Consider the following 15,565-nt stretch of genomic DNA (forward strand, 5'->3'; position numbering starts at 1 on the left):
ATTACGATATGAGTTACAGAATACCGATCCAAACACAAAAATGACGCGATAGATATCAAACATTCCGATTTTGGGTAATTACGATTCGACTTGGTCATTTCTATTCGATTTGTTAAAAGTTACAGAATAGGGCTGAGTATAATGGTAAGTTGGCACACATGAATAAATAATCTGGAGATAATATGATACATGAAACAAAATTTAGTCAAGACCACTTCTTTTTTTTTGTTAAATGCAATAAACAATATCTATAAAACAAAATGAGTAAATAAACCTAACGAAAACCGAAACTCAAAGGACCATGAGTGTTGTTCACTTACAATTATTTTGGAAAAATTTTATAAATCATCATCTACTTTATCGGAGTGGGATAAATTTTTATAAAAATTATGAAATTCCTTTGGCTTGTCGTGAATCACAGGCAGGGCGGCAGGAAAACAACACGCCTAGGATTTCTGCTAAGATCAACATATTGGAATGTTTCCTAACTAACATTAGTTTTAAAAAAAGTAATCCTAAATTATCGCTACATACTTCCAAGTGGACAACATCTGACATACGAAAGGCTGTATTCTGCTGAGTTTTTTCCTGATAATAAAAGGTTGGAACAGTTATTGTAAAAAGTCTTAAAATCCTTGAAGTCATTAGTCATTTAGTTCTACTTCCATTTATTTTCCACAGAATACTGACTATCAGTAGGACACCGAGGTTTTACATCGTTCCATGGAGTTAATACTTCATACATGTGCAAGTGATATTAACTCCACCAATACTACTGATAATACTTTTATTTTGCTGGGTATTGAGTGTAAACGACTGTTTAGCTCGGGACTACGGAGGGACTTAATACACTTTAACGTTGCCTATCTTTGGAACCACATTAAATATAATTTAATATCGTATCGCATATGAAAGATGTGAAGTCTGTTACGTAGAAAGTGAAATAATACAATTTTTCAAAAAAATGGAGTTAATACAGTTTAGCTCTGAGGTACAGTATTTCATTCATAATTATTGTTATATGTACTTAAATTTTTAGATTTTAATGATGATGAAATTTTGGATTTTGTGGAGCTCACCAAGGACAAGAATGTGGACGTTAGGTTTATCGAATACATGCCATTTTCAGGAAATAAATGGGAAGTGGACAAAATGATTTCCTACAAAGATATGGTTAGTAGGATACGCAAGAAATGGTCCGATTTCTCTCCGCTTGTTAATGGACCTAACGACACGTCAAAAGTAAGTAAAGCTATATCACATCTTGATTAATGTGAGCCCATAGATTTCCTCGGCTAACATCATACCCAACTGATCCAAAGGATACCGATTAGAATAAAAAGTCATTACATCATCTTCATAATTTTATTTAATAGAGTCAGTGTCATAGAGATAGGATTTCTTTTCCAAATGCGATGTTTTATTGTATCACATAAATGGTACAGTTGAGTCCCCGAGTCTTTACCCGTGCGTCATCATTTAAAGCATATGAAATAATAAAGTTGGAAATTTACTAAACTCAACAGTAAGTGACAGAAAGTGGGTATTATTCCGATCAGGGGTTATAGTATAAAATTTGACGTTATCAAATAAATAGAATGTCAAATTTAAGTTTTGCTTTAAAATTTTGGTGAATAATTACAGCTACATTTGAAGTAGCTTAATAAATTCTTTTATTATCATTGATTAATAAATAAATAAACAATTCTTTTTGCCATTTTATTCACTTTGGCGGACATTAAACACAAGCATTCCTTAACTGTGTCAACAATGAGGTTATTTGTACGTTGTCAAAATTTATCGTAAAATAAAAACTTTATAAAATTTGTAACTCCAATATAAAATTAGTTGTGACAACTGTTTGTATACTATAAAAAACTTCAAAATGCAAAAATTCTACAAAATAACAGCAAAAAATTCGACAAACTAACAGCCACAAAAGTAAACAAACCAAAACGTCAGAATTTGTACTTAAAATATGTGAAAACATCCCCCATCGTCTTTCTTTGTACCTATCTCTTTTCAATGCACTGACTCTAGATCGTTCATAAAATTAACATAATAATTAACTTAATAACAGGCGGCAGCTGGTTTGTCATTAGTTTTATGCGTGGAAGAGAATGATGCTAGATGAAAAGTATGTGTTTTATCTCGCCAGGTATTAATGACGCACGGGTAAAGACTCGCGAACTCAACTGTATATTCGGATTTAAATTTAATACGTGCTATATGATGGCCAATAAAAATTTTAAATTGTATCTCTTCAAGGTAAGTATTTATTATTCTACTGACATGAAGACCTGCGTCATAGTGCATTAACGCGAAATTGTTATCCCGTACGGCTGACAAGTGGCAAAACATGATCTTCTAAAAGGTTTTTAATGTAGGTACATAGCAGCTGTCATTCACCCAATCACCTCCACAAGTTCGGTCTCTCCTATCCAAGAAATACCACTCCATAGCACTATGCCGCCACCACCAAAATTAACACTCTGTACGAGGTTACATCTGGCATACCGTTCACCATATGGATCCAAGATTTACAAAACTTCGTCTACAGAAGAGTTGGTGAACAGTATGTCAGTTGTAACCTACTATAAAGCGTTAGTTTTGGTGATGGTGGCGTAGTGCTACAAAGCGGTATTGCTTTGAAAGGACATACCGAACACGTGGAGGTGATTAGGCGAATGCCAACTGATATGTACATTGAAAACATTTTAGACGATCCTGTTTTGCCATTTGAAAGCCTTATTGGATATGACTTATTGGTGCTAATGCACGTCTTCATGCCATTAGCATAGTGAATATTTACCTTGATGAGATTCAATTTATAAATTATACTGTCCAGAATATTCGCGGTGTGTAAGTACTTGGAGGGGATACGAGAAACCATCGTGCGCTAATAGCGGAGAAATCTTACAACTTTCTTAAATAATTCATATTGTCAATTGAAATTGTCAAATTGACGTATATTTCGTACCTACTGTCATTGAAGAAAAAAAATTATATGTTGCTCATAATATTAATATGATACGAAATTATTATATAAAAGTATATTTAATTAATTGTATTTTGCTTGCAGTACTGCATTTTAATAACTAATTTTATTTACTACATACAATTGTTTACCTTTTATTAACATAACCTAAATCTTACTTTTTCTTCTTATAATTTTTTTTAGGCTACGGCCTTGACAATTATCCAGTAACCAGGACCAATATGATTGGCCAATATAATTAAAAGTGCGAAAAAAGTTGCCGAGCTATGAAACCAGGTGTCGCTTTTCCGAACTTGCACGGTCCCAATAGCCCAGATCAGATTTAAATCCGATTATAGCATTTACATTATACTTTAAAACATCGCATTCGGAAAAGCAATCCTATTCCTATGATACCGGGGGGCTAAGGATAGCAGCACAAAAAATTTCATTCCACATGCATATGCAATATTTTTTTCCGTGAGTATATAATTTTTTGTTTCCAGGCATGGAAAGTTCCCGGTTTCCAAGGGCAAGTAGGATTTATCACGTCTATGAGTGAACATTTTTGCGGATCGTGCAATAGGCTTAGAATAACAGCAGACGGAAACTTGAAAGTCTGCCTTTTCGGAAACACTGAAGTGTCCTTAAGAGATGCAATCAGAAGCAATTGTTCGGACGACGATTTGACTGCTCTCGTTAGTGCAGCTGTAAAAAGAAAGAAGAAGCAACATGCAGGTGAGTGAGTTAAAGCTAAGCGATTCAAACTTCAATTTCAAACAGTATATCGCCGGTACAGAATAAGAATGACGTAACTACAAAAAGCCAAATTTCTCAGGAGAGCAAAAAACGATTTTTAAATATTTAAAATAGGGGTTAAATGAGGAGTAATCGTCCAGGAGCATCGGTATGGTGTTTCTTCTTACAATGATGGCTTCTATTTTTATCCCTATCGATTTGAATTTTATTATCTTAATTTAATCCCCCCATTTTCAACCCTTTTTACAGTTGCGTCATTCTTCTAAAAAATTTTAAATATTTAAAATATTGATTAAATAAAGAGTGACCGTCCGGAGCATCGGTAAGGGGTTCATTCTTACAATGATGGCTTTTAGTTTCATCCCTATTGGTTCGAATTTCATTATTTTAATTTATTCCCTCATTTCCAACCTTATCTACAGTTGCGTCATCTTGATCTTAAAATTTTTCTGTATAAAAAAACTATTTTTAAATATACAGGGTGTTTCATTGGGAAACGGAAATACTTTAATTGTGAATAGAGGTCACCGAGGCGGTTTTAGGTATTCGAGGTGTGCAAGTACTTGGAAGGGAAACGAGAAAGGACCGTGCGCGAGTCGCGGAGAAATATTTCAACTATCTTAAATAATTCTTCTTCTTGTAGTTTCATGGCCTCCACCTCTTAGGTACTTGGCCAGGTCTTAAATAATTCATATTGTTAATTGAAATTGTCAAATTGACGTATATTTCATACCTTCTGTCATTGAAGCAGAAAAATTATATATTGCTCCACAATATTGATATGATATGCAATTATTATATAAAGGTAAATTTAATTAATTGTATTTTCCTTGCAGTACTGCATTTTAATAACTAATTTTATTTACTACATACAATTGTTTACGTTTGCATAACATAACCTGCGTCTTATTTTTTCTTCTTATTATTTTTTTGGACTATGGCCTTGACAATTATCCAGCAACCAGGACTAATATAATTGGCCAATATAATTAAAAGTGCGAATAAAAGTACAGAGCGTAGAAATAGAGGTCGCTTTGCCGAACTTGCACGATCCCAATACTGCATTTTTTGCCCTACCGACTTTTATAACCGAGTTACAGGGTGTTTTATCGATTTTGCCAATTTCTTTCCTAAGCCATAACTTTAGAACCACTCTGTATATTTTTTTGATATTTGGTACATATGTGTCTCATCCAAAACCCAAACGACCGACATACTAATCACAAGAAAAATCCAGGTCCGGATTAACAAAAAATTATAAAGTAATTGTGACCTTAAAACAACACCCTGTATATTGAAATTCTGAAAATCTGTTTGCATATTTGAAAAGAGCATAAAAAACTAAGTCTAATCGTTCGCTTCAATTTTTCGGCCAGACAATTTTATGACTTTAATTTTAAAATTAAATTGAATTTTTTAATAACTGACATTAAAAAGCATGTATTATTATTCACTTTTAATTATAAATTATTAAAGCTATTGAATAAATACTTATTTAAAATTAATCAATACTTTTTTACCACATTGGAACGACCCAATTATTAATCACAAGAAAAATCCAGGTCCGGATTAACAAAAAAAAAAAATAAAGTAATTGTGATCTTGAAACAATACCCTGTATATTGAAATTTTCAAAATTTGTTTGCACATTTGAAAAGACCACAAAAATCTGAGTTTATCGGTTTGCCTTAATTTTTTGTGAAGGAAATTTAATGACTTTAATTTTGAAATTAAATAGATTGATACTTTTAAGAACACTGAAATTAAAAATCAGCTTTTTAAAGCACTTTTAACAATAAATTATTAAAGTTATTAAATAAACACCCATTTTAAAAATAATCAATAGTTATTTACGACATTCGAATGACCCACTTACAAGTCACAACAAAAATCCAGGTCCGGATAAACAAAACAATATAAAGGAATTGTAACCTTGAAACAACACCCTGTATATTGAAATTTTCAAAATCCGTTTGCCCATAGGTATGAAAAGAGCACCAAAAACTAAGTTTAATCGTTAGCTTCAATTTTTTGGCCAGACAATTTAATGAATTTAATTTTGAAATTATGTCGAAATTTTTAAGAATAATTTCGATATAATTTTAAAAGTAATGTCATTAAATTGTCTGCACAACAAATTAAAGCAGGATATTAAACTTAGTTTTTCGTGCCCTCTTCAGGGGTGCAAATGTATTTTAAAAATTTCAATATACAGGGTGTTTTTTCAAGGTCACAATTACTTTGTATTTTGTTGTTAATACGGACCTGGATTTTTCTTGTGATTAGTAAGTAAGTCCTTCTAATGCTGCAAATATTAACTGAACATTTTTAAAATTAGCTGATTACATCTCTCAAATATGCAGAGAGATAGAGGAACATGGCTGTCGAAATGAACCGAGGGACTTATTCCAGAAGATCAAACTCCTTACCAGAGAATTTAAACCTCAAACGTGGTCTGTAATAGATAAGGAAGGTAATTTAAAGACCGATACTAATGAAATATTAGAAACATGGCGAAACTACTGTGGTGAGCTATATAAAAATAACGAGGTATCAGCAGAAAATCAGTTTCCTTCTGACTACCCTAGAGAACCTACTGTCTTACTCGCTGAAGTCAAAGATGCAATTAAATCACTAAAGAGAAATAAATCCCCAGGCATTGATTCAATACCATGTGAAATACTACAGTTACTAGGTGACAAAGGATTACGTAACATTGATTCTATCTGTGTCGCTGTTTGGAATTCAGGAAAATGGTCATCTGATTGGTGTACCTCAATTTATATCCCACTACACAAAAAAGGAACTACTACCAGATGTGAAAACTACCGCACACTGTCACTAATAACACATGCTAGTAAAATCTTGTTGCATATCATCAAAAACAGATTAAAAACCTATCTACATTACCAAATACCTCAGGAACAAGCGGGGTTTGTAAAGGGTAAAGGTACAAGGGAACAAATCCTGAACCTGAGACAACTCATTAAAAAGTCTAGATAATTTCAAGTACCTATGATTATATGCTTCGTTGACTACCAAAAGGCATTTGATTGTGTAAGCTGGATAAATCTGTGGTCAATTTTAATAGAAATGGGCGCACCAATGGGTTTAAGTACTGTAATGTAGTATATACTTAGTATCTTCTCTGCACATTCGCAATGGTAATTACGCATATTATCAGTACATATATACTTTTTCTGAAAAGTATGTTCTATGAATCTACTAAGAACATGAAATTGTTATGTGGGTTGAACATTGAAATTAAGCGAAAAGCAATGTCTATTTATCAAAAACATTTTGTTCTGTTTTGTGACAGCAGTAGAAGGTATTTTGAAAAAAATAAATTACATACATTCTTCTTTTTGTATCAATTAATTTAATTAAAATATTTTTTTCTTGGAAAAAAAAAATGCACCTGGTGACACTTATTAAAAATCTGTACCAGTCTAATATAGCGACAGTACGACTAGATCAGAAGTTCTCAAACCAATTCAAGACCGAGAGAGGTGTTAGACAAGGATGCGTGTTGTCACCTGACTTATTTAACATTTATGGTGAACATGTCATGAGGATGGTTTTAGAAGGATGGGCCGGTGGAGTAACAGTAGCTGGTAGGAAAATCTCCAATTTAAGATTTGCTGATGACACTACACTTATAGCAGCAAATGAGCAAGAAATGTTTGATCTTCTGCGAAGAGTTGAGTACAAAAGCAATAAAGTTGGTCTGAAAATCAATAAAGCTAAGACAAAAATAATGGTGGTCGACAGATTTGACACTATTCAACTGACTAACGTATTACAGGAATACCAGATAGTAAGCACCTTTGTCTATCTCAGGTCTAGTATAACTAACGATGGTAACTGTGAAGCAGAAGTTCGGAGACTTATTGGTATGGCAAAAAATGCGATGAGTCGTCTAACTAAAGTTTGGTAAAACAGATCTATCTCTCAAAATATCAAGATGAGACTGGTGAATGCCCTTGTATTCGCAATATTTCTATACGGAGCAGAGACTTGGACTCTTCGCGCATGCGAGCGCCAAAAAATTGATGCCTTTGAGATGTGGTGCTGGAGAAGAATGCTGCGCATACCTTGGACACCTCATAGGACAAACGTTTCCATTCTAAACCAACTCAATATTAAAAAAAGGCTGTCCACAATATGTCTGCAACGAATGCTGCAATTCTTGGAGAGATTAATTGTTTCTGGAATCGTTCCGGGGAGAAGATCAAGAGGACGATCACTAACTAGATGGTCTGACCAAATAAAGCATTCAGCTGGACTCATTCTGCGAAGCTCTTAGAGCAGCTGAAGATAGAGACCAATGGAGAAACATTGTTAGGAATATTGGAAGAAATCACGATCCTCAGTAATGGGGAAACGACAGGAGAGAGAGAGAGAGAGAGAGAGAGAGAGAGAGAGAGAGAGAGAGAGAGAGAGAGATTTTTAAAATTAGTACTTATTCATTAACTTAAATGATTTATTAATAAAAGTGCTTTAAAAACCTGCTTATTAATTTCAGGGTTCTTAAAAATTTGAATATATTTAATTTCAAAATTAAAGTTAATAAATTTTTGCACAAAAAATCAAAGTGAACCGATAAACTCGAATTTTTGTGGTCTTTTCAAATGTGCAAACAATTTTTGAAAATATCAATATACAGGGTGCTGTTTCAAGGTCACAATTACTTTGTTTTTTTGTTAATCCGGACCTGGATTTTTCTTGTGATTAATAATTGGGTCTTTCCAAAGTGGTATATAAATATTGATTCATTTTAAAATGAGTACTTATTCAATAAATTTAATAATTTATAATTAAAAGTTAATAATACCTGCTTTTTAATGTGGAGTTCTTAAAAAAATTCAATATAATTTCAAAATTAAAGTCAAAAAATTGTCTGGCCGAAAGATTTTCAAAATTTCAATATACAGGGTGTTGTTTTAAGGTCACAATTATTTTATAATTTTTTGTTAATACGGACCTGGATTTTTCTTGTGATTAGTATGTCGGTCGTTTGGGTTTTGAATGAGAGATATGTGTACCAAATATTAAAAAAATATACAGGGTGGTTCTTAAGTTATGGCTTAGGAAAGAAATGAGCAGAATCGATAAAACACCCTGTAACTCGGATATGAAAGTCGGTAGCGCAAAAAATTTAGTATACCTGGAACCGCCTTGGTGACCTCTATTCACCATTAAAGTATTTCCGTTTCCCAATGAAACACCCTGTATAGTATGCCGTTTATTCTTACAGCGATGGCTTTTATTTTCATCCCTATTGGTCCGAATTTCATTATCTTAATTTAGTCCCCCCCATTTTCAACCCTACCTACAGTTGCGCCATTATTCATCTGAAACAAGGTCTAAAATGGTGCGTATTTCAATAACGACGCAACTACCCTGTAGTGGCTCAGCACATAGTTAGAGTTCTGTCGCTTTTGTATCATCTGTACATAGTATTTTAGAATTTAATTACACAATAAACAGGAATTGACAAAAAATGCAGTTACGTCATTCTTATTGTGGACCGGCGATGTCTAAAATGGTAAAATGGTTATTCCTAAGATTTTGGTATTTTTAAAGATATTTTTCTCCCATTTGGTATCCTTTTTTCGTTCTTACTTTTTCTATTATTTCATCCATAATTAGGTTTAGCAATAGAGGGCTCAGAAAATCCCTCTGTCTGGTCCAATTTCCAGCTTGAATTTGGGTCTGTTAGGTCTTCTTCTATTTTTACTTTTATTGTGTTATTCTGGTATATATTTTCGTTTGTTTTGATTGTTCCTAGATGTATCTCTTTTGCGTACAATAAGTGGATTACGTCCTTTAATTTGACTCTATCAAATGCCTTTTTTAGGTCCTAAGTTCTTCTTTCCAAATTTCTTAAAAAATTCTAGTGATTTCTAAATTCTTCTAAGTAAAGCTATATATCACCTTGATAAATAAATAAAAATAAAGATTACTACCTTCTTCTATAAATCTTTTCCTCATAAATCTTGTTTGAAAGCCTGAACCTTTTTTTATGAAGTTATTTTTTTTAAATGTTAAATGGGTTGCATGTGAGAGTTCATTTTGAATGTAGTAAAACTTCATTTATTTTTTTTATTGTTGGGTAGCGGAATAGCAAATCTGTTCACGTGAGCTCATGGGTTTCCCCAGCCAACCTCATACCCAATAGACTAAGAGCCGCTATAGGTGAAATTTCTTAATCATTTTAGGCACGACGGGACCCTATAACTTAAATAGTAGAACCTAAAAGAAAACGTTTGAGCACTGTGCCGTCACTTTTCAGTGGCACATGCGTCTACAGTAGCGCATCAAACTTTCCACTTATGGACGGGATACATAAATTAAAAAGTACCCTTCCTCATTACCAGAATTTAATTTTTTTCATTTTTTAAGTTTTATGTGATTAAGACATAAGATTCATCGTAATTTTAACCCGCCACCCCCTTCTCCCTGCCTCCACCATCAAAAACTTTATTTTTCGATTTTATTTTTTTTTTGGTGGGATGCAATCAATTTTAAAATTTCAAAAAATTCACAGGCATAGTTAAGGCTTTTATAAATTTTTATAGACCTGTAGGTTGAGTGTACATAACCTCAAAAAATTTTTTTTTGGAAAAAAGTATATAACTTTTTTTTGGGGATAGCTGCAGATCTAATTTTTTCTTAGTCTTGTGTATTTTATCAAACACTATATTTCTAATTTTTTTCAGATTTTTCTGTATCGCTGGTCACCTTCAAAAATCCAAAAAACTGTTTTTAAGGGGGTTTTGGGGGGTTTGAACGTGTTTTTCTGATTTTTAAATATTCTAAAGGACTCAGTTACTTCAAGTTACATATAACCTATAAAAACAAAATTGATATGATATATTATGAAGTCTATAAAATAGGGAAAATCCCCCAAAACCCCCCAAAAAACAGTTTTTCGGATTTTTGAAGGTGGGGAGCCTTACGGAAAAATCTGAAAAAAATTAAGAATATAGTGTTTGATAAAACACACAAGATTAAGAAAAAATTAGACCTGCAGCTATTCCTCAAAACAAGTTATACGCTTTTTTGGAAAAAAAAATTTCTTTTAATTTTTTGAGGTTATGTACACTGTACCTATGGGTCTATAAAAAATAGGCATGTTTTATAAAAGCCTCAGCTACGTGTGTGAATTTTTTGAAATTTTAAAATTGATTGCATCCCACCAAAAAAAAAATAAAAACGAAAAATGAAGTTTTTGATGGTGGGGGCAGGGCCAAGGGGGTGGTGGGTTAAAATTACGCTGAATCCTATGTGTTAATCACATAGAACTTAAAAAAATAAAAAAAAAATTAATTCTGTTAGTAAGGGAGGGTAACTTTTAATTTATTTATCCCGTCCATAAGTGGAAAGTTTGATGCGCCACTGTCGACGCATGTGCCACTGAAAAGTGACGGCACAGTGTTCTAACGTTTTCTTTTAGGTTCTACTATTTAAGTTATAGGGTCCCATCGTGCCAAAATGATTAGAAATTTCACCTATAGCGGCTCTTAGTCTACAACCCCTATATATGCGCTCCATATGACCTACCCATACCATTCTTCCTTTAAAGACTTTAAACCAATAGAGCTCAATATATTCATATTATTTACCAATGAAAGCAGGTATAAAAAATCCTAACTGGCATACATACTCGGCAAATCTCAGATGGTTCAGCTTTTCAATGTCTCTCGTCACTCCTTTATTTGCCCATTTCAGTGTTCGAAATATATCTTTTTGGGCTAAGGTAAATAGATTAGGTGAGATAGAATCTTCTTGTCTAACCCCTCTCTGTAGTTTTATCTTTTATGTTTTTGCTTCCGTTTTTACTTGCGATGTTGCATTGTTTTACATATACCTAATGTTTTTTTTTATATCGGTCATCAACTTTATTGTTGCTCAAGGCATTAAGGATTGCCCAAATTTCTATGGAGTCAAATGCCTTCTCGTAATTTACCATACCTATCTAGAGTGTTATAATGTATTCGTTTGATTTTTCGGTTACTGTTCTTATTACTTAAAAATGATCTGCTGTGCCTTTTCTAAATCCTGCCTGTTCCCGAGGCTGATAAATATCCAGGTTGTTAGTCATAATGAAATTATCTTCAGAAACAGCTTATACTAGCCTAATAACAGGCTAATGGGTCTATATAATATATATTTAATTTAATTTTTTAAAATATTTCCAATCTATATTTATTTCCCTATTTAAATATCAGCATTATAACAGCATTTAACCAAGCTGTGGGTACTTCACTTATTTCTATATATTTATTAAAAATAATTTTTAGCATTTTTATGATGTGTTGTCCTCCATACTTTATCATTTCTAATACTATTAGACCTGGATCCCGCGTAAGAAAGAAAAGTTTATTAATAGCAAGCTGAAAATTTGTTAATTAACGGTGTCTAGTCTGACAAACTTTGATGTACCGGAACACTGGAACAGGGGAAGTTTTATTGTGGAGCATGATAAACGTGTCGTCCCGACAAGTTTATGATTGTGAAAAATAGCAAGTTGTTTTTAAGTTTATTCAATAGCCAACGTTATATAATATATGGAAAAATGTTTGTCCGACAAAAATGTTGGGCATTTTAACGAGTCCGACACGTAGAACATGTCACATCAAAGTCATTATGTTGGTGATAAATACATGTCTGATTTTTGCATGAGAGTTTAATGAAAGGTTAAAAAATCACTTGGAAGTTCTGTCCGACAAAATTAATGAAAAGTTTACATAGTCTGACGTTCTAAACGTGAGATATAGACAAAAATTTTGGAGATAAATAACTTTCCGACAAAAACGAAATTTAATTAAGTAAATTATTCCTTACAACGAATAACTCGTGTCGGAAAAAATAAGGGGTAGGTTTCGTAGTCGGACAATTTAAAAAATAATTTTTGAAATTTCAATAACGGGTGATTATTCTATGCCAAAAGTATCTACAATCAATTACAATCGATATCTTTCGCTTTATCTCAACATCATTTAGGTACCTCACTCTAACTATAGTCTGGGCTGATTATCGGAGAATAGGTCATTTTTGGGAAAAGTTATTTACCAGCAATTTTATTGCTGGAATCGAAGCTTATGATAATATATATTAATAATATAGGTATGCAAAGTCCGCAGATAGTGTGCCACTTTTTTTATAAACAAAATGGCGCCTGAAAATCGTGTTATTTTCAATTATTGCTCTGTAACTCCGAAGATTTTAACTTTACAACAAAAACACTCAAATAAAAATTCACCGCAATTAAATTCTGCATAGAGATATGTTTTCCCGATCTGCTCCGACTAAAATTTTTCACGGAAAATGCGGGTTTTCCCAACAAAATATTTAATTTTCAAATAAAGTTTTAGATAAGTAATTATCTAGCAATAATTAAATAATTTGGTGACTTAAAAGCCTTCTTGGTTTAGATTATAGTTCCAGAAGCTGGTGAAAACTGAACGAATATTTTAGCAACAATTCAATTGTTAATTAATAATTTACGGTCGCAATAATACCCAAAATAATAAATAATTATGATACACTGATCAAACTTTGAAATCTTATAAAGATGAGATGCCTATTTAACATTTTGTCGACAAAATATAATTTTTTTATTTTTTTGCATAATCTTTAAATGTTTAAAAAAATAGTTATAAACAAATTAACGTTTCTCAGAAAGTTTTTATTATATTCTAATTTTAAAAAATAGTTAAAATGCGTATTTCAAATATCTTGAATATGAATGCTTTAAAACTTTTTTGCAACCATTTGCAAAAAAGTTATGAAACAGGAAAGTAAACATACGATTATTACGTTGTTTATAATTTTTTTAAATTCTTTCAAAACGTAAAAGTGAGTTTAAAGTACAAGCTAATTATTTACAAAAAATATCGATTATTAGTTTAATGGTTATATTTTAGTTAAAGATTATAAATATATTTTTTTGTAATTTACACGCGCGAAAGTAAACTAATACAGTACTGTAGCTAAAATTTTCACTCGAAGCGACCACCGCCGCGCGACGTACACTTAATAAATAAAATTATAGTATTATGTATGCTGCGTGTCAGTCTCTTCGAGTGAACCTTTTAGCTCCGGTATCAAGCCTACTTTCGCGCTAAAAATTACAAAAAAAGTATTTTTAATTTTGATTAAAATATAACCATTGAACTAATATTTGATATTCTTTGTGAGTAATTAGATTGTACCACAGACTCACTTTTAAGCTTTGAAACAATTAAAACAAATGTAAACAACGAAGCAATCGTATATTTACTTTGCTGTTTCATAACTTTTTTGCAACTGGTTGGAAAATTTTTTTAAAGCATTAATTTTGAATACCTTTGAAATACGCATTTTAAGTATTTTTTAAAATTAGAATATAATAAACAATTTCTGAGAAATGTTAATTTGTTTATAACAATTTTTTTAAACATTTAAAGATTATGCAAAAAAAAAATGAAAAATTTATATTTTGTCGACAAAATATTAAATAGGCATCACATCTTTATAATCTTTCTAAGTTTGATTAATGTCTCATGATTATTTTGGTTGTTATTGCGACTGTAAATTGTTAATTAACAATTAAATTTTCGCCGGCTTCTGCAGTTATAATCTATACCAAGAAAGCTTTTATTTCACCAAGTTATTTAATTATTGATAAATAATTACTTGCCCAAAAAATTTATTTGAAAATTCGAGATTTTGTTGGGAAAACCCACATTTTCCGAGGAAAATTTTCGTCGGAGCAAATCGGAAAAAACATGCCTCTATGTAGAATTAAATTGGGGTGAATTTTTATTTGAGTATTTTTGGTGTAAAGTTAAAATCTTCGGAGTTATAGACCAATAATTGAAAAAAACACGATTTGGAGGCGCCATTTTGTTAATAAAAAAAGTAGCATACTATCTGCGGACTTTGCATACCTATATTATTAATATATAGGATCATAATATTCGATTCCAGCAATAAAATTGCTGGTAAATAACCTTTCTTTGTACTTTACTAATTAGACCAGCGTATTATAACTATTTTTTTTTTCAAAATTTAAAGATTATGCAAAAAAACGAAAAATTTATATTTTGTCGATAAAATATTAAATAAGCATCTCATCTTTATAAGTTTGATCAATGTATCATGATTATTTTGGTTATTATTGCGATCGTAAATTGTTAATTAACGATTGAATTGTTGCTAAAATATTCGTTTAATTTTCACCGGCTTCTGGAATTAAAATCTATACCAAGAAAGCTTTGATGTCACTAGGTTATTTAATTATTGATTAATAATTACTTACCTAAAACTTTATTTGAAAATTAGAGTTTTTGTTGGGAAAATCCGCATTTTCCGAGGAAAATTTTCGTCGGAGCAAATCGGGAAAACATATCTCTATGCAGAATTTAATTTCGGTGAATTTTTATTTTGGTGTTTTTGTTGTAAAGTTAAAATCTTCCGAGTTATAGAGCAATAATTGAAAAAATACGATTTGCCGGCGCCATTTTGTTTATAAAAAAAGTAGCACACTATCTGTGGACTTTGCATACCTATATTATTCATTTTTTTTTTGAGTGAATTTGATGGCCTTGGCCGAGCCAATTAGCCAGACATTTTGTTATTTTAAAAACAAACAAATTTGATTTTTCAATCAGAGGAATTTTTTCTGTATTTCTAACTCTAAATACATAACAAACTAACATTATTATCTACAATTATTATCTAAATAATACTCTGTTTTGGTTGTTCATTTTTTTTTGTAAATTTTTATTTTTTTTTTGTATTTTTTTTTGCATTTTTTTTATATTGTTAATTTGTTTTCTT

General features: G+C 31.6%; 1 protein-coding gene across 2 annotated transcripts in view; it reads left to right on the top strand.

Annotated features, from left to right (window-relative positions):
• LOC114338405 (molybdenum cofactor biosynthesis protein 1) overlaps positions 1-15,565 on the top strand; it is an 81,337-nt gene that overhangs the window by 22,140 nt on the left and 43,632 nt on the right. For both annotated transcript variants that reach the window (XM_028288995.2, XM_050658591.1), the window contains exons 5-6: positions 1,040-1,242; positions 3,484-3,715. In XM_028288995.2, the coding sequence (XP_028144796.1) occupies positions 1,040-1,242; positions 3,484-3,715 (435 nt within the window). The remainder of the gene's footprint in view (positions 1-1,039; positions 1,243-3,483; positions 3,716-15,565) is intronic.

This window comes from Diabrotica virgifera, chromosome 8 (assembly GCF_917563875.1).
Source record: "Diabrotica virgifera virgifera chromosome 8, PGI_DIABVI_V3a".
NCBI lineage: Eukaryota > Metazoa > Arthropoda > Insecta > Coleoptera > Chrysomelidae > Diabrotica > Diabrotica virgifera.